Source organism: Pleuronectes platessa, chromosome 6, assembly GCF_947347685.1.
Source record: "Pleuronectes platessa chromosome 6, fPlePla1.1, whole genome shotgun sequence".
NCBI lineage: Eukaryota > Metazoa > Chordata > Actinopteri > Pleuronectiformes > Pleuronectidae > Pleuronectes > Pleuronectes platessa.
In genome coordinates, this window is record NC_070631.1 from 25,009,714 (window position 1) to 25,029,723 (window position 20,010).

Here is a 20,010-nt window from a genome sequence, read left to right on the forward strand (position 1 = left end):
GTCTATCTATACAAGATATAATGTCAAAATGCCTAACAATATATAACATCCTCGAAATGCATTTTATGGATGTTTGGTTTTAGGGCTTGATTATTGTGTGAGTATGAAAACACTATAACTAAGGAATGCAAAATTACAGAATAGATTGGACACCTTTCTGGCATATGTTGGTGCAAAACGTATCTAGAAGAAAAACAAGGTAACTATTGAAATACATAACCAGCATACTAGCACCCAGGCAAGTTCCTGTCTGTGGATTTAGCTAGCTTCAGTCCTCCCAGAACAGGAGCCACACATCTTACAGTCACCCTCCGGGGCCCCATTGTAACACTGGGGGAATTGATTGGATGGGACAAAGTAGGCACTGACCCAATAATGCTCTAATGCTTGGCTTCAGCTTAGAGTCTTCACATCAACTAGCCTCACAGGCACACGAAAGCACTGCTCATTTACCCCTCACCTCTATGACAATGAGGCATCTATATTGTTGTGATTTTTTGCTTCAGATCCGGTTTGCTTTCTTCCTTTTATCCACAGTATGGAGGACGAAAAATGTTTTAAATATGAATAAATAAATACATAGATACAAGCATATATTCAGAAATGAATAAGGACATAAATAAATACGAGTTTGAAATTAAACAGGACACAAAATATTATATGTCTTAAATTTATTTCCACATTTAGTTATTTCTGTATTTCTGTGTCCATATGAGGAAGGCGGTCCTAAACTCAATCTCATGCAGGATTGGTCCCAGGAATGTGATGTTATAATACTTCGTAGGGTCTGTATGTGGTGTCTGGGAGCACACATGCACACACACAAAAACACACACACACACACACACACACATTTTCTCTCGCTGCTGGTATTTCACATGGTAGCCTGATACGATAATGATTTAAAAAATGAACGTGAATATGAGTTATGTTCACTCAGTTGCTAATTACACAACAGGGAAGATTCGCTAGGACTAGAATTACTTCTGTCTAGATCGCTCAGTTGACCAATCCTTCTCGAGACTGAGGTTAGGACCTCCTGTAATTATTTATTTATACTAAAATATTTTTTTTTAAATGAGAATGGGCACTTAAGGGGATAGGAGTACAGAATTGTATAATGGCTGAAAAACTGTTTCGAGTTCATATGTAATTATTTACCAAAATATATATTTACTAATATGTTATGTTAATATACATTTATTTGCATATTATTGCATATTTGCATTTGTATATTTTTATATTCAAATAATTGCGTATTTGTACATTGGAAAGACGGGTCTGACCATAACATGCCTCCATACTGCTCGTGTGCGGACATCCAAGTTTCCGCAAGCCCTGACGTGCAAATTGACACCAAACAAGGTAATTTCCACCGTGTTTTAAGCCTAAAATCACACCAATGTTAAAGCCCTATGAGACGAATTGTGATTTGTTGATTGATTGATAAAAGTCCACCAGAAGTGGCTAAGCTAATGGACGTTACATTTTCGATGGTCCCAGAATGCACCTCGTCGGAAGATATCAGCAGATATTTATGGCTAAAACCTAGTATTTAGACCGGTCTTCACTATGAGCATTTGACTTTAAAAAAGAATTGTGTAGCTTATTTGTGAACCCAGAACCTGAGGGAAAAGTGACACACACTGACTCTGCTCTGTCTCTCTCTGACATCTCTGACTCGCTACCGTTTTAATTTGTTTGAAATGATGCCACAATATCATCACTGATCATCATATGAGCGATACTTTTCTTGATGAGTTGAATCTTTCTTCAGAGCAGCGCTTTTATCAGTAGTCCTGTCGCTCTCTGTCTCTCACACACAGTGTGATCGGACACAAGTGTAAACTCAGTCTGGTTAAAGCAACAGAATTTGTAAACTTAGTCAATGTATGCAGAACTGGAGGAGATGGCAGCGCTCTTGGTTTGGCTTGGCGTGGTTGATGCAGCGCAGAGCTGAATGATAGGCACACAGAAAGGAGCAGTTATTTACTGAGACAGCCACTAAAAACTTTTCTCTGTCCAAATATGTATGATATGACCCCAAATTAACACTATAGGTGGACATAGTGGAGCTGTGCATGGCTCCCTGGTGTCTGCCCAGGTCTTGGTGGTGCTGTGGCCTGGCTTTGTGCCTTCTCCTAGCTATGGAGCTGACTGTGTCCTCTGCGTCTGTAGCAAAGGGACTGTTTATGTTTATTTATCGCAAGTCATATGGGCTCGCGATAATTAAACAACGTTGTCGCATATCGCATGTTTTCCTAATATCGTCAATCCCTACATTAAAGTTTGTAAGTTTAACAACTTCCTTTGAGAACATACAGAATTAATGATAAAGTAAATCACACTTTATCACAATCACAATCTTTAAAAGGCTTTCGATTGGTACTGCTTCTCTTTGACGAGGTGTCTGATGTCAGATGGTAGTGATGGGGAGAAGGATGGGAGATTTTGGTCAGTCAGTTCAGGACATTTGCAGAGGAGCATTGACCTTATTTAGCTGCACGTTTCCAGCTGTAATGACATGATTTGACGTCATTGCCACCGCATCCACATAAACTAGACAAACTGGCTTGTATTTTACTTCAATAACACAAAACACAATACTAAAGTGCAAAAATCTACTTTTATCTTACTTGTCTTGACAATTGCCATGATGCCTGTAACAGCTCTGAGTGTGTTTTGTTCACTCTGACCATTTACTGAAAGGCATACTGTTGGATGTTCCCCATCTTTAATGGACATGTGCACAGGGGAACAATGTTTGATGAAGACTGGAAGAAGTTAAACAGCACACAAACACAAAGTGTCTAGATTACAAAATGCATGCATCTGACATAGATACACTCCGTCATACAAACACAACTTCCAGTCCTACGTCTCACAGACATGCCAGCATATATGTGACTTTGCTGCCTGTTGTTGGTTAAAAAAACTGGAGGAAATGACCTACACAGTGGGAAAACTGGGTTTAGTTTCCAGGCATGTTAGCATAGTCTAAATGGCAACCCACCGTAAAGGCAGCATACATTTGCATGTTAGATAAAAACTACAAAGATGCCACCAGTGCTCATTGTGTTCTGAATATCTGCCCCAACTGGACATGTATTTAGCCACAGCAATGTTTCTTTCAAAGACTGATGGACAGTAAGAGGTTGCAGGAGGAAAATTACAGTATAAAAATGAAAGGCTACAACAATTTATTGTTTAAATTAATCAAAAAAAATTGTTGCCAATGAATTTCATTACAATTGTTGGATCTATATTATTAGGCACAACACTTACTGGCAAACATCTCTTGAGATGGGGTCAGTAAGCCAGCCAATGCCCTGACTTGTGTAACCGCCACCGCCTGCACGCCCTCCGCCCTGGACCGTTTTCGGGGAACCAATACCTAAAGGTAAGCCACAGAAAGGTGTAAAATATGGTACCTTTAACATAATCACGTGATCTCCGCAGCGGAATCAATGTACTACATCCTGACCCTGCCGGCTGTACCCACCCATTCCCTGAATAATGCTGAGGATTATTGTTGTGAATACATCTGTGCAGAGAACCTCCCGCTGCATCGTGCATCTGTAAAAGGCAAAGTCTGGACCCAATTCTCCCGCAGTCAATGTCTGAAACGGCTAAAATGTCTGACAATAGACATGGGGCCTTGGCAGATAAAACTGAAGTCTAATGGCTTAAAGTTGCATAACCCAAAGGCCATTTCAGTGTGTCGTTACTAGTTGGGCTCACTCACCTTTCTGTTAAAATAAAATGTTAAGAGTTGTGTGCCCTCCGTTTCCTTTCTCTTTTCTTTTCATACTCTTGACTTAACTTCTACTTTTCTGACTGACATTTAAAAAAAATACTTCTCCACTAGTCACTCACTGACTTCGATCATGTGCATAGACTATATATAGATTGCGTGCTGCAAAGACTAAAGCATTTGTCGGTAGGGGTGAAAGAGGTTACCTCATGAAGCCTATTTGGATTAAAATTGCAGTCAATCGATTAAATCAGCCAGTTTCAGCCATTTTTAAAGTACAAGTACTTAGAAAATTAATTAATTAAAAAATTATTAAAAAAAAATTATCATTCAGGCTTTTTAAGGGCCCCCTCCCCTTTGGGGCCCTGAGAAGTCAGTTCCTCTTTACCCCTCACTACGACGCCCCTGTGTGTGTTTGTCTGTCTGTGTGGGACCGGTACCTTTGCCTCAAGTTCCGCGACGTTCAAACCTTTGTGTCGGTGAAGAAAGTCAGTGTTTAACGCACATGCAGTTGTCGCTGCCTGGTCTGGTACATTATGCACTTTGTATTTCTAGGAAACAAAGTGAGCAGTGGTAGGAAGCCACAGATGTGGTGTTTCCGGCTGTGCAGCCTGCAGGAAGCTGATGCAGACAGAGACACTGTTGATGAAGAAAACAAATAACGTAGGATACCATCACGCAATTGGTGATAGTTCTAACCCTTGATGAAGACATGGTAGAACCCAGTCCCCTTCTGGGATCCCTCCACTGACAGACATGCTGCAGCCTGCTGTGGCTGTAAATAAGCAATGGATCGATCAGTTTGACCAGAGCCAATCTGTTGATCAAGCACATGGTGGAAACATGAGGATTGATCAGTCCATTTGTCTGTGCATAAAAATACTTAAATATAGCTGCATTACAAAAGACCATCCCGAATAAATGGCGACATACTGTTGCTTTGTTTAGTATTATAGCATACAGCCTACTGTCTACCCTCGTCTGTAAGTGATTTGCCTCAGCTCAGTAGTGAACGGATTAGAGGAAAATCCAGGATGAATGTGACTGGATGCTGCAGATGAACGAGCCTTTTGTTCACTTTAGCCTCACCAGTGTCCCATAGGCATCAGTGGGAAAGGACGGGCGGCGCCTCTGTGACTGTTACAGATGTTACAGAGGAAACAGTTCAGCTCTGCACATGTGGATTTCCACGCTGCTGATGCTGAGCTGAGCTGCAGCCGCAGCGCGTCCTCCCGCATTACAAACGACATGAGAAGGCTTACCTTGCATGTTTATTAGTGCGACTGTTCTCACGCAGCCTTCTGTTGCTCGTGTTGCATGGGAGGAAATGTTTGAAATGTGTTGGGGCAGTGGATGATGCTGGTGGTCTGCGCCCTTCTGAGCTGGAGAGAGCGTGTCGTAGCCTGATCGCGGTTTGAACTCCTTGTATGGAGTGTGATAAGTGCCTCGTTGCCACTGAAGGGGATTGAGGTTATTGATTTCAAACCTGGAAAATAAAATGATATGGGCTAAAAATGTATAAATATATATTGTTTTTCTTGCCATGAGGTTGGGGATAAACATGGGTTGGTAATCCTAGAATAGCAAGAGCAGATTGCACTTTGAAAGATGAAACTAATACATCCCATCCCTTCCCATTGGTCCTCTCATCAAACCTACATTCATATAAGTGTGCACTGCCTGAGATCTGATAGACCAAAGATTGACTTTTTGATAATTTTTGTGTCTTTCACGTGTTAGAAACATTATCAACACACCCAATCGCTCACAATGAATCCTGATGAGGATCACATGAGAACACATGAGAACACATGAGAACACATGAGATGTGTTCTCATGTGCTCATTCAGACATTCTCAAGAGTTTTTACAAATTGGCTGGCAATCCACAGAAAGTCTGGAGCCTCTCACTTGGACATTTGCGTTCTCACATAAAGCCCCTCGGTAGAATGTCAGGAGTTTCCCTGGAGTCCAGTGCACCTCTCCATTGCTGAAAGTAGCTGAAAGTAGCTATAGAGAGGTGTTCTACATGTTTATCGTCCTCCTGTTCAACATCTCCAATTGCCGTTTGTGCTGGGCACTTATCACCATCCTCTGGACCAATGATGTTCTACCTCTGTGGTGCTATAAGCTTTGGACCAATTATTATGCTGAACAGTGGAGCTGACCCAGCAGTTGACAACTACCACTATGACTGATGACAATATCTGTGGCTTGACCAAGACCTAAAACAATTTAACTAGAAAGGCATTCAATAGAGCACATTCCTCCATCAAGGGCCAACAATCAAACTGCACCAAATTTACCCACACATAGATTCCAGTCTCCTAAATGCGCCTGTTTTGTTTTTTAAATTGAGATCCATCAATTATACCCGTGGGATTTTGGATCCGTAATTATTTTTTATGTATCTTCCCTGGCTCATTTCACATCCTTCAACCAAATTTTGTGGAAAACTGCTCAGTTGTTTTGTGTTTACAACAAATATACTGAATCCATGTTCAGAAGTTGGAAACCAATATGAGGAGACTTTAACAGCCTGACTTAAACTGTTTACACTCTGCATTAAAATGCATTAACCACATCTGTGGTTAATGCCCCTGTGGTTGACTAAGTTTGCAGAGCTACGGAAACAGCTGGAAACCGCAGCAGTGCAAGATCACGGAACCTTCATCTTCACCTGCTGGACATCTTTACCGGGAAGTTCAACTGTCTCTGGAACGTTGCACTGGCTTTACTGGTAGTCTTCGGGTGAGCAAAGGAAAGCAAGGTCAGTGATCACACTGACTGATAGGTATCAGTGTATTTGTTGCAGGGCCTACACATGGGTTTGCATATGTTGCTGTTTGTGCACCTATTTTCTCTGACTAAGATGTGGATGTCACATTCTTGTATAGCCCTAGTACTGTTATTTATGTTTGATCTGCGTTTGTCCACTTTGGACAATTCAAATGCAATACTTGTTAATGAGTTACTGAGAGCAGTGTTTTGAAATGGTGTCAGTGCAATCTGTTATAGGGTGGGGAAATTCTGAATATGAGTGTTGTTGTTGAGGTTAATGACAAACCTATAATTGCATAATGAGAAACAGATTCTTTAAAGTGTTGTTATATATATATAGCCTATATAGATGAAAAAAATGATATGTATGTTTGATATATGAATGTCGTTCAATAATAAGACTTAATGTTAAAAATAATGTTGATATGGCACACTGATTAACAAGAAAATTTCACATTGGCACTTATTGTGAAAAAGGTTGCCGACCCCTGGTGTAAAGTCTACATTACTCCGTATTGAACCTCCGTATTGAAACTCCGTTGGGGAACTCCGTACTCTGGACGTTACTCCTACATTGGCCGACTGTCTTGCTAAAACTTGAACGAACATGAGGACGGTGTAACTTACCATTCAGAAACATCCTGTTGTAACAGACTGTAAATATGTGGCTCGTCTTCTATAACTGTAAATATAATGGGACTTTCAGCTGTGTTTACTAGAGAGAGTTGCTTTGCTGGTTTGAAAGAGTCACATTCATATTTTTTTTCTGCCGACATAGTTGATTTATATGAATTGACAATACAAGTGCATCTGCCATTTTGTTCAACATGGTCACCTCTCTTGGTGGTTTGGCCGATCAGATCACCGTCCGTCCTCAATGCGCCTTGGAGTCATTTACACCTGCAGCCTACTATCATGTGGTAAAACTCTATGCTGCTGCAATCCAAACATATTTTATGCCAGATGCCAAATGAGGTAAAAATAAATCAAGTTACTTATTGTCCTCTTTGTTTTTCTGTCCCTCCACTGCAGCTCAGCAAGGAAGCAATGTCTTTAAAACCACAAATCTCTTTTTGGTTGAATTAAATTTGGGGAATTATTAAAGAAAGGGACACACTTTCATGTGGGATCGAACTTTTGTTTTAAGAGACTTAAAAAAAAGTCAAAATGTGAACGCATAACCAAAGTTTGACTGTTACGTCATGTTTACAGCTTTGTTCATATATAACTTTCATGAACTCTGCTAACTCTACATTTCTGCAGGGATTTCTTTCAGCAAGCAGCTCCAACCAAACACTTCCAATTGAGGGTGTTATGATCTGCAGTTATTATTTCCTGATTTATTTTGCAGTTAGACTTAGCTTGAGTGTCTCTTGGTTGTTTCCCTCTGAGGTGATTGTGTGTTTACTTGTGCCCATGGATCCCTGCCTCCCATTTGTAATTATATTATGTGCTCCCCATCCTCTTTGTCTACTGGAAAGCTCCCCAGTGTTTCCGGCTTAATCTTTTGAGCTTTAGGATTCTCTGTTTTGCCTGCCTCTCTACATACCTGTTGAGCAGAGCATCAGAAAGCCTGTTTTTTTAGATTAAAGATGTTTCATTGCACTTACCTAGCTTTTGTGTGTCTGTGTAACAATGTAAAGAATTCACTTGTGTTTATTGTTAAGGTCCTGTTAAACTTAGGACTGCAACCATAGTTTTCTTGTATGGGTTTTATTTTGAAAAACCACACCGGAAACTCATGTTGTACTAAATGCTGCACTTTTAACTGATCTCTCAGTAGCAAACGATCAGTGATGGGAAGTTCGGATCATTTTACCGACTCGGTTCTTTGAATCTCGTTCAGTAAAATGAAGGAAGAAATCCCTGCATGAAAATAATGTATCATGACAGTTTGGATGATTTGAAATGGTCATTTATTATCACACTAGCATTTAATTATCACGTCAAACAATTACGCTGCACTGAACTTTAAGTAAAGTACAAAAAAGTTAAAATAACAAACAATTACGCTGCACTGAACTGTAAGTAAAGCACAAAAAAAAATGTAATAACGAAACCTGTAATTATTACTTGTGAACGAATATCATTCACGTCTTACTAAACCTAGTCACGTGAAAGTGAACGAGGTAAACAAATCCTTTCCGTTTCCTCTTCTGAGCCTATGCAGGTCACGTGGAAAATGATCCAAAGACTCATACCCTGCTGATGAACGAATCGGTCTTCCCGACCGTGTCTTCAGTGTCACGGTTTGTGGAAGGAGATGGACCCAGATGCAGAGATGTTTAACAAAAAGCGTATTTAATGTAAAAAGAACTAAACTAAACAAAAACACAAGGAAGCTTACGAGAGGGGTTCAAAGTGAAGAGGCTCAAGGGATCAGGACAGGAACACAGAACAGCACCATGGACGACAGAGGGTAGATGAACAAACAATCCGACAGAGGACAAAGGAAACACAGAGGCTCAAATACACAGGGAAGGCAGGGGCAATTAAACACAAGTGAAACACATTAGGATTGGGACGACAATCAACAACAGGAAGTTAAGACAGCAACAACACACAAGGAACAGAGACTACAAAATAAAACAGGAAATAGAAAACACAAAGACTGAAATCAAACTAAAATGACAGAACATTACTTTCAGATCAATGTTTCGTTCTTCTGCAAACAGAGTCTTCGGATCAATGATTCGTTCACCTGCCGGAATACGAGTCTTTGGATCTTTTTTCACGTGACCTGCATGGGCTCAGTCCCGATGCGCGGCCACGAGAAAATGAACGAATCTCTCTTTGAGAGGACGCATTACTCCCGAGTCCTTGTAAGGATTCGTTCAAAGTGAAAAAATCGTTCATGAACGACACATCACTACAAACGACCTCACACTGTGGCTGGAGTGGGAACAAACTCGATCAACTTACAACTGTACTCACAACTGTGGTTTTGTGTCTGCCAATGTTTTGCAGAATAAACCAGTCCAACTGTTCCACACAATCCTGACTCCTGTGAAGTGCATTCAAATAGCAGCAGAGCATTATAGAGAACGTCACATCTGCATTTCCTGAAAACTTAACTTCACAGTAGCGTGTGAAACTACACTTATGTATCGTTGTTGTGTTGTCAGATAAACACCTGTCAAGCCTTGTGTGCTGTTGACAAATCTAGTGGTGATCTTTTACTTGTGTCACATAACAGAGCTCATCTAATCTTGCTGTGAACCTCAGCTCAAAGTGACATCACTACCTCTATGATCACTACAGGGTGTGGCGGTTCTGAGGAAACAGAAGTGAAAGTATGAACTTGCTTTGCCCGGTTTAATCTGGTTTCGACAGAGCAAGGAAGAGCAAACGGAGCCATGGCGTCTGCTTCTTACGCAGAGGATTTGACCTGTTCCATTTGTCTGTCATTCTTCGCTGATCCTGTAATGCTCCTGTGTGGCCACTCTTTCTGCAGAGAATGTATTAATCGTTCTCTGAGTGCACAGCACCAGTGTCCACAGTGTCGAGCAGATATTCCAGAAAAGGGGACATGTCTTCCTACCAATCACAGTTTGAAAAGTCTTGTTGAAAAAGAAGTCGACAAGCAGAGGAGAGAGCATGAAAACGTCAAAGAGGTAAGTCTGTCACCTTTTAAATCAGTTATCACTGCAATGGGATGCAACCATTAGTCGATTGTTTTGATGATTTAATCATTTTTCCAGTCTTTTTTTAAAGAAAGCATTTCCTGGTTTTGAGCTGATAAAATATGAAGATTTGCTACTTTTCTTTGTCCCTTATCGAACTTGATGAAACTGGGCATATAGTTCAAAACAAGCAGTTTGAAGATGTCGCAAAAAAAATCTAAATTTATTTTATTTTAACCAAATGATAAGCTGTGATCATTTTATGAAAATATGCTGAAAATATTGAGCTAATTGCAGCCCCACATTTGTGTCATTGATTTTGCTCTCTGTCTTTGTATTGTAACATGATATTTGTTTTATTTGATTATTGATTTAAAAGGTGGATGACTGGTTGTGCCATGAACATGAAGAAAGGCTGAAGCTGTTCTGCGTCACTGATCAGCAGTTAGTTTGTATCATATGCCGTGACGGAGAGAAGCATCAAGGGCACAAGTTTAAGCCACTAAAAGAAGCAGCCGCACCTTTGAGGGAGAAGTTGGAGGCATATGTGCAACACATTGCTGATGATATCAATGCTACAGAGAAGCTGGCCAGCACACAGAGGGAGGAGATAGCAAAAACCAAAGACAAGGCTCAGCAGCTGACGACCCAGATCAGCAGTCAGTTTAAGGAGATGCACCAGTTTCTATTGAAGAGAGAAGATGAGATCAAAAATGACCTGAAACACAAAGAGGAAAATACTCTGGAGGAAATGAGCGAGACATTAAAAACCATGGAAACTGCTTTGACTGAGAGCAGGGTTCTAGAGGAAAGCGTAGCGTGTGTTCTGGAAATCACAGATTCAGAGAGGTTCATAAAGAGCTGGACTGAGAATAAAGGCGAGGTGACTCCTGAACATTCATTTAGACCCAGAGCCAAAGATTTAAAAGTGGTTAATGCCTCTCTCACCTTAGGGCCGTATGAAAGTCACCTGCAGTTCTTCATGTGGAAGGAGATGCTTCAGGTCGTTCAGCCCCAAGCAGAACTTCTGTCACTCAAAAGTGGCGTTAACAACATAAAAGTGTCCGATGATGGGAGGAATTTGATGTATAGTCCCATAATCATCAAATCTCAGGGTTGCCAACAATCTTATGTTAGCGGCTCTTCACACTGTCACTATTGTGGCCGCTATTACAGTACTAAGGTAAATGACCCTTGCAGGGAGGACACCTCAGTAAGGGTTGCATCTGCATTCAGCTCCAATGACTTCACCTCAGGGCAGCATTACTGGGAATTAGAGGTGGGAAAACAGAACTATTGGAAAGTAGGATTAGAAAAATATTACTTGAGCTATGATCAAACAAAGTATGTCACATCAGATCAAGGCAAAGAGTTAACATTGACAGGACGACCACAGAAGATTGGGATTTACCTAGACTGCCTATCAAAGAAGCTGTCTTTCTATGATGCAGAAAACATGACTCATATTCACACTATGAGTACGTCTCTGCCTGTGAAAGCATATTTTGAATACAAATTTAGTCAGGCAGCAGATCATAACCCCCCCAGAGTGTGCTGGTTCTAAAGTCTGGGATCATGGGGCAACAGGAAATTCCCAAGCTGCGGCAAAACTTCCAAGATTTGTTCTTAGCTTTCTCATCCTTTTGCTGTTTGTGTTGATTTCTAACATTATTAATATGCTCAAAACTGTTGAGATGACTCAAGAGAAGCACGAGATGAGTGTTTCATTAAGGAGGGAGGATGACGTCTCAGATGCTAAATCTAAATACCAACAAACACTTCCTCAGTTTTGCTCCTTTCTTTTTCGATTTATTCACCCTTGTGCTGCCCAAGATGTTTTATGTTACCTTACTAAACTGCATAATATACAATTTTTTTTTTTCTTGTTTAACATGTCTTGGGCACAATAGACCATTAGTGTGGCTGTATACAAAAGTAGACGCTCTGTAACTTACAATAATAATAATATTAAAAAAAGTAAAGAACAGCACAAAGTTAAAATAAATGATACTATGTTGTGTAATCTACACAGGATTTATGAAAACATTACGACTTGTGTGTTGCTGTGTATTGTTTCTTTAGTGGGAGGTTTGTGCTTCATTGTGGAGAATGTTGTAAATACACTTGTTGAGTCTAAAACTGAATGGTTACGAAGAGTGAAAGTTTCTGCTCATGTGTTGATCCAAAAGGATTGTAATTGATTTTGTGCAACTGATATATATGCAAATAAAACGTTTTTGTGGCAATACTCTCGCATATACTGAAATAACTACAATCTACCACTACTTTAGATGAATGTATAGTGAATGGCAGGGGAAAGGGTACTAGACACAACATATGGACATAAGAGGGACATGATATGGATGAGGTTGACACTGCTGTATGTCCAGAACATCATATATAGAGAGAATATACACGTTCACCTTACATTGAATTTCTTGTAAAAAAAAAACGTTTATAGCCTTCTGAAAGATATATGGTAAGATCTCTTTGTGAGATCATGTGAAGAGTCACATATAAAGAAAAACAAGCATGTAGAACATAAATGTTATTGATAATATAAATACTTTTAGGAGACTGTGGATTGAGTTTCTCTTGCTCTGAGAGAATGTTAGTGTTGCGATACAAAGTTGTCTTATGAGGTGTTGTCGCTCCGTAAGTGTATTTTCAGTGTGAGCTGAACTGCCGTGCTGAGCTGCATGTCAGCAGAGAGCACTGTTAGAGGAGTGTGGAGAAAGAGATCTCAGTAAAGACAGATGTGGCTTAACAAGCATTCCAAAAAAAACAAAACTGCACTTTCAACACCCTACCACTAGAGTGTGACATTACATTAATTTACCTAATGGTCCAAGGAAAGAGAAGATCACTGAATAAAAGTAGTATTTTTTGCCTCTTTGTAGAGACGACCTGTAAATCTGTTGAAAGTACTATGTGTTATTTTGGGTGCTCGTCTTCCTGTATAGGGTTGGAGTGACGACTGAAGTGAGTGAGACATGTGGGTGTGTCTTTTCTGGGAAGTTGAGAGTTGAAAACCACACCAGTCAGTCAGTCATTCAGAGCAGAGAGAAAAACATCTGCCATGGCGACGTCAGGTCTTTACTCCGAACATTTGACTTGCTCTATCTGCCGAAGCATCTTCACTGACCCAGTGACTCTCATCTGCGGACACTCTTTCTGCCGGCACTGTATCACAGATGATCACAGTGTGAACAAAGGCCAACAGTGTCCACTGTGTTGGAGAGCTATTCCAGCAGAGGGGACATGTCTTCAAACCAACCACATTCTAAAAGACCTCTCTGAAAAGGCCAAAGAAGGAAAGAAGATGATGAAAACAAGAATGCACGAGAAAGCAGAGGTATGTTTCATAAGAAAATGTATTTCCTGTGCTTGTATGTAGCCACAACAGAAAGATGCAATTGTTACATTACATTTATACATAACATGTAATCTTTTAATGCCATATAGCACATGTTCAGTATGCAGTCAATTGCACAAGTGGTTATTTTCTATCTACTTAGATTTCCAGCTTTATTTCAACACTTGATCTGTAAACCTGAGTGCACCTGTACCTGAACACAGGGCGTGTCCAAATCCAGTTAATCATGTTAGTTTAACTGGAATAAAAAAAGTTTGCTGCACCAGGCATTTTAAAAAAGGGCCAAATTCCCTATAGGTGTGAAGTCATTGTCTCATTTTTTATTAGAGGACAACGATTGAAAAAAAATTACACTGCACCTGCCTGTACTTTGGACAGAAAATTGCAGCCCAAGTCAAACTGTATTTTTTATTTCCATGGTCTAAATCAGGGGTCTTCAACGTTTTTCAGGCCAAGGCCCCCGAAACTGGTGGAGAGATGGAGCAGGGACCCCCTACTATATATATTGTATAAAATGTGTTTTATATTAAACTGTGCCATATTTAAACATAGCTACCCTGTTATTGTGCATTCAATACTAAGCTATTCAATTATTACACGGGTTCATATATTCATGTTTTTAATTTAAACATGTGCAAGGTACAGAGTGGCCATGCCACTGCCATTTATAAACATACATCTTGCATACATCACTGAGCTATTAAAGTAATTCACAGATTCATGTTTTTATTTTAAACATACATGTAGAAGAGACAGTGAATCCTCAAGTCATCTGTGGATGGCACACATACTCCCACATTAGTGAGATGTCTGACCCTGATGGGTAGCACACAACTTATCTAACCAAGGACGGATGGAGGTTGTCAGGCAGAGGGTCATATCAGCCTCTTAATATGTTGGATGCATGTTAATCTGTATTTAAAGACATTTAAATTTTTGATAAAAAATTGTTTCATCAACCAAACATTTCGCGACCCCCCTGCAGTACCTCCGCGGACCCCCTGTTGAAGACCTCTGGTCTAAATTGTTAGGAAGAGGCTGCTGAAAATAAAACCAACGGGAGCTACATGGCACTGGACTCACGTAAACACAGTTTGAAATTGGGTTATGCCCACACAAAAACTTCTGCAAGTGCAGTGGCTTTATCGTTCAGTAGCCAGACTCTGACTCTAAACGATGTAGGTGTAAACAAGACAGAGAGAGAGTTGAACCTCGAGTTTCAATCAATAAGCTGTGTAAAGATCTACCATGAAGATTTTACACATTTATAAAAGACAATTATGACATTGTGGCCTCAAATAATTCTGTCTGGAAACACTGAGAAGCTGAGTAGCTCAATGTAGCATACACAAGGCTAAACGAATGTGGTCACACGTATCCCAGACAACCTCAAGTTGTGGTCTGAGTGATCAGATCTTAGATGTGTCCTCCATCAGGATGGATGTTAACACCGGGTCTGAATGGGGCCTTATACTGCTCAGTTTTATCAGGAATGTACCAGAAAGATGTTGAAAGGTTTCGGGCTCCGCTGCTGACTGGAGTCCCTGCTGAGAGTGAGACAGCTGTCTATGAATGGGTCAAACAAGGGTCAACATCTTTTGAAAAATTGTAATGTTCCATCGAGAGCTCCAGTAAAGAATTGGTTGGCCAATGTAAGACTTTCATTGACATCAGTGTTTGTATTAGTTGATAAACACAGAAAAATCTGTGTGATAATGTTTAAAGATATTCAGTGACAGATATATCAGTATCTGACATTTTTTACTTACCAATATCAGCATTTGCCCAGAGAAATCCGTAACGGTCGGCTCTAGTTTCATCATCTCTCTGCTGCTCTATTAATAGATTATTTTTATTTTCACAGGTGACGGAGTTGTGCCCTGAACACAAAGAAAAGCTGAAAATGTTCTGCGTCACAGGTCAGCAGTTAGTTTGTACCACATGCAGTGATGGGGAGAAACACGAAGGGCACAAGTTTACACCAGTCAAAGAAGCAGCTGCACTTCTGAGGAAGAAGTTGGAGAAATTTGGGCAACGCATTGCTGATGATATCAATGCTACCGAGAGGCTGGCCAACACACAGATGCAGGGGATGGCAAATACTGTCGACAAGGCTCAGCAGCTGAGGACCCAGGTCAGCAGACAGTTTAGGGAGATGCACCACTTTCTGAGAAGGAGAGAAGATGAGATAAAAAATGACCTGAAACACAAAGAGGAAAATGATCTGGAGGAAATGAGCGACACATTAAATACCATTGAAACTGTTATGTCTGAGAGCAGAGTGCTGGAGGCAATGGTAGCATCTGTTCTGGAAATCACAGACTCCGAGAGGTTCATAAAGAGCTGGACTGAGAATAACGGCGAGGTGACTCCGGAACATTTATTCAGACCCAGAGCCAGTGAGTTACAAGTGGTTAATGCCTCGCTCTCTTTGGGGCCGTATGAAAGTCACCTACAGTTCTTCATGTGGAAGGAGATGCTTCAGGTCGTTCAGCCCCGAGCAGAACTTCTGTCACTCAAAACAAACAGCACAAATATAACCATATCTGATGATAGGCGAAGTTTGATAAGTACTCCTAAAAGCACACCAACGCAGTCAAGTCCTATCTTTGATCATGACTTGATCAACCGGCTTTGTCAAACCATGACTCCCTCTTCATTTTGCACCATCAGAGCGAAGGGCCAAAACATGACTGCTCCTTCATTTGGCTCCTTTAGAGAATTTGCCCAAACCCTGACTCCTCCTTCGGGTGCACTAACAAACCATGCATCTAGTGTCAATGAGTTCTCCTCAGGGCAGTATTACTGGGAGATAGATGTTGGGCACAGACACTATTGGGAACTAGGGATAAAAGATAATTTCCTAAAATGCAATGACCGAAAATATTCCACCTGTAGTCTGAATGTAATCACAGAGCTATCGTTCACAGGCAGACCTCGGAAGATTGGGATTTACCTAGACCTCTCATCCAAGAAGCTCACCTTCTACAATGCAGACAACATGTCGCTTATATACACTTTGAGCTGTAGAGTCACGTCCTCGCCACTGTCAGCACATTTTAACATCCGATACAGAACACCAGACCCGAACCCCATGACAGTGTGCTGGTACTGAAATGTTGGCAACCGGAAATCTTTGGAAAACACAAAGTCAAGATAAATTGCATCAGTTGGAAAATGTTGTATGATATTCTCTAGTAAATTCCCAAGAAAAAAAAAAAAAGCTGTTATTTTGCAGTAAATTACAACAATATTTCCAAGAACCAATAGGAGGTATTATAGATGCTAACTACAGAAGAAACTATGATGAATGTAAACTTTACGGATGTTTCACTGTTTCCATTTGCTACTTTGACTCTGTCGGCCCACCAATGACTGCTGTTGTGCATGAGCGATGATTGACGTTCTGTCAGACACTCCTCCTGGCTCTGATTGGTGGTTCAGAACTGGGAGCACTGGATTCTTTCAGGTTGCATTACAAGCTGGAGGTGGAGCCAGAGGAGGAACATTTTCTGTCTCATGTACCTGTGTCAGATCATAGTGAAAACTATTTTGACAAAAAGTAAAATTTGTTCCCTACTGCACCTTTAATATTCATTGATATGTATCTCTATATAGATATGGGTGGAACTTGTGGCAGTGGAATATGATGTTCTGTACAGCTCTGAATACCAGCTAAATTAATCTATATTTCTGAATATGAAATTAGTTTTTAACCATGTTGTATGACTACATAATTTGTGGTAGGGCAAGTTTACTGTCGTACTGAAGAGGCTTGATTTCAATGTGTGAAGCTACTTAGCTTGAAGTTCATCTGCTCCATAGACAAGTCATTCTAGGAGATGTTTTATGAATTTGTGTTGAGCAGAGAATTAAACAACAACAGAAAACTATTAACAACTGTTAAGTTTTCTAATAATTTTAAGTGGACTCTGTGGGGGACTGGTGGGTACTCCAGACAGCCGGCAGGGGGCAGCAGTAGTTAACTCTGCTCACACACTACTTAGCGTGTAAGCACAACCACGTACAGTGGAGGAAAATGTTAACATTTGTATGATAATCATTATAATACAAAACCTTCTGTTTCTGAGGTTCACAGCAAGTGATTTCGAGATGTTGCCTATTCTGACCTTTTTCGTTTTTTTTCCAATTGACCTTTTTACTGTTATTCCATCAGGTCTTCCCCTGTGATTGTGTTTAATCAATAATTGTTAGACCTCTTAATTTTGATTTAGTGCTGCATAATGTTGCTTTTACACCTTGTAATACAGACATTGTATTCAATCAAGCTTTCACCTATAATCCCCTGGTTGTAGCTCCAGCCACAATATTAAGACTATTTATTCAGTGACAGCCAATTTGCCCTTGACCTCTTGTACTTTATCTTAATAAATTCCTATCAGAGTAAACAAATTACTAGTTTATTTTTGTATTTATCTGAGTAAGGTTGTGCTGAGGCGCTATGACACATTACACTTTACTCCTTTGAACCTAGAATTTTCATTATATAAACAAAAATATTAGTGACCAAGTGTCTACCATACTTCAGTGATTTGAAAAGCACAGATCGCGCCGACCAGAAAACTCGTACTTGTCTTTGCCTATTTAGTGGGGGGGGAAAATTAGCTACTTGCAGCTTTATTCTGTGTTTACTTCCTGGTTCTTTGGCTGGTGTGTGTGTGTGTGTGTGTGTATGTGTGTGTGTGTGTGCGTGTGTGTGTGCGTGCCCTGGAGGTACTCTGTGATCTGTCCAGTGTGTGCTGCAGGCTGTGTGTGCACCTCCCACCAGTATGCTATGCAAGTACACATGTCTCTCATTCATGAGTCATCACACTCAACTGTTTCCGCATATAAGGACCGGTTTGATCACCACTACCCAATAGAGTGTTGGCTTCATACCTCATGGTATTTAAGCTTTGGCAGACTAAGCTTGTTTTTGCACAGTCTTGTTTTTTCTATGCTTTCCCGCCTGATTTAATAACCTCAGTTGTCTGTCTGATCATCTACGTATTCAGTCTTCTGTCATGCTCAGCCACACTTTTCCTGCTTTCCCTCTGGAATCCACGACTCTTTCCCTCTGTTACCTCATTTTATGGTTCATTCTTACTTTTTGTACTGCCCATTTTCCTATTGTTCCTTTAATGTCTGAGCCTCAGTCTCTGCCTCTGCACTTTGAGTCTGACTGTGGATGTAAATCCTAAAAGTATTTATGAAACACTTTTCTAATCTTCATGACTCAAGTCACATTAACCCATTCAAACACATACATTCATAAATTGCTTCTCTAACACCGTTTCCAGACGTGAACTCCAGAGGATGTCCGCACTAGAGAGATCACATCACATTTCATTTACAGCATATCAACACTCGTGTTGGCTCTTATCACCAAAAGCTTTCCTGACATCTTCATCACCACTTATTCATCCTGAGATATTTGTTTATTTATATATTAAAAAAAAGTTTTCATGTTAACGTCATGTAAACACCCACTCACTCGTGATGAATAAAAGAGGATCTGGCAGGAGAAAATCCAAAGAGATTTCGGAGCATCTCCTACGGTCATTAGCGTTATGACTTGCAGCCCCTGTGGCCCATCTGTCAGGAGATTCTCAGGAGTACAGTGCATGTCTCAAAGCAGCTTTACATTCACACACTGTCTGTCCTGGGAGAGGGACCCTTCACATGTGACTCTATCTGATGTTTCTTTGTTTTTTTTTCCTGTGAAATGTTTTGTTTCTGTAGTTTTTCCTTACTAATGCTGAGGGTTAAGGGCAGAGGATTTCACGATTTCTGAAGCTCTTTCAAGCAAATATGTTTGAATATTGGAGATACAAATAAGATTTGATTGATTGATTGACTGACTGATGGATACCTCTCTGTCCCTCAATTCAATTATACATTTGTCATCAGTTCTCTGTTGAAGTTGAAAGTATGAATTTCTTTAAGTGGTGCAAGTTTATTGAAGCAGTATTGTAATTTTATGGGTATTATTTTTATGTATATCTTCAAATCATTGGTTCACCCTCATACATTCTTTTATGACTTTACAAAGAGTATCACCATTTATAGAGACAATAATATGGGACACAAACACACACATTGAGTAAAAACATTTATCAGACCGCCATCAACAACATATTCCATAATTAAGTTTGTCTGCACGAGAGCCTTATGCTTGAAACATCACTACATCATAAAACGCTTTGGTGTGTGGATCTTCTCTTTTTTGCCCTTCTGTTTTTTGTAATGCCACAATTTCATCCATGGGCTCGTGGTAGAGGCAGCAAAAGCAGTTTGGTAATGGTTCTGAAAAGATTTAGGTCTTTGGTGAATGCAATGAAATAAATAAGTCTGACAAATTTCGCTGCATTACACCAGGGCAGAGACTTTCCCAAACCTACAAACCTTCAGAAACTTAGGTTACTCAGATACTCATCAAACTAAGTCACTAGTGGGATATTCAGTTCAGTTCTTCAT

General features: G+C 40.3%; 3 protein-coding genes across 8 annotated transcripts in view; 2 read left to right on the forward strand and 1 right to left on the reverse strand.

The window, feature by feature from the left end:
• Positions 1-5,171, reverse strand: part of slco4a1 (solute carrier organic anion transporter family, member 4A1) — a 31,663-nt gene extending 26,492 nt beyond the window's left edge. For 2 of the 6 annotated variants that reach the window (XM_053424633.1, XM_053424629.1), the window contains exons 1-3: positions 5,017-5,171; positions 4,195-4,393; positions 3,286-3,394 (exon numbers count right to left, since the gene is read on the reverse strand). The gene's annotated coding sequence lies outside the window, so the exon portion shown is untranslated. The remainder of the gene's footprint in view (positions 1-3,285; positions 3,395-4,194; positions 4,394-5,016) is intronic. The other 4 variants (XM_053424635.1, XM_053424631.1, XM_053424634.1 and 1 more) reach the window with 3 other exon arrangements.
• A 4,652-nt stretch (positions 5,172-9,823) lies between these two features.
• Positions 9,824-12,405, forward strand: LOC128442662 (nuclear factor 7, ovary). Its single transcript, XM_053425215.1, has 2 exons — positions 9,824-10,148; positions 10,537-12,405. Exons 1-2 carry the CDS (start codon positions 9,891-9,893, stop codon positions 11,719-11,721), a joined length of 1,443 nt encoding a protein of 480 aa, XP_053281190.1. The 5' UTR covers positions 9,824-9,890; the 3' UTR covers positions 11,722-12,405.
• Positions 12,406-12,539: 134 nt separating this feature from the next.
• Positions 12,540-17,946, forward strand: LOC128442661 (zinc-binding protein A33). The gene is made up of 2 exons (XM_053425214.1): positions 12,540-13,512; positions 15,398-17,946. Exons 1-2 carry the CDS (start codon positions 13,237-13,239, stop codon positions 16,646-16,648), a joined length of 1,527 nt encoding a protein of 508 aa, XP_053281189.1. The 5' UTR covers positions 12,540-13,236; the 3' UTR covers positions 16,649-17,946.
• Positions 17,947-20,010: the final 2,064 nt, after the last annotated feature.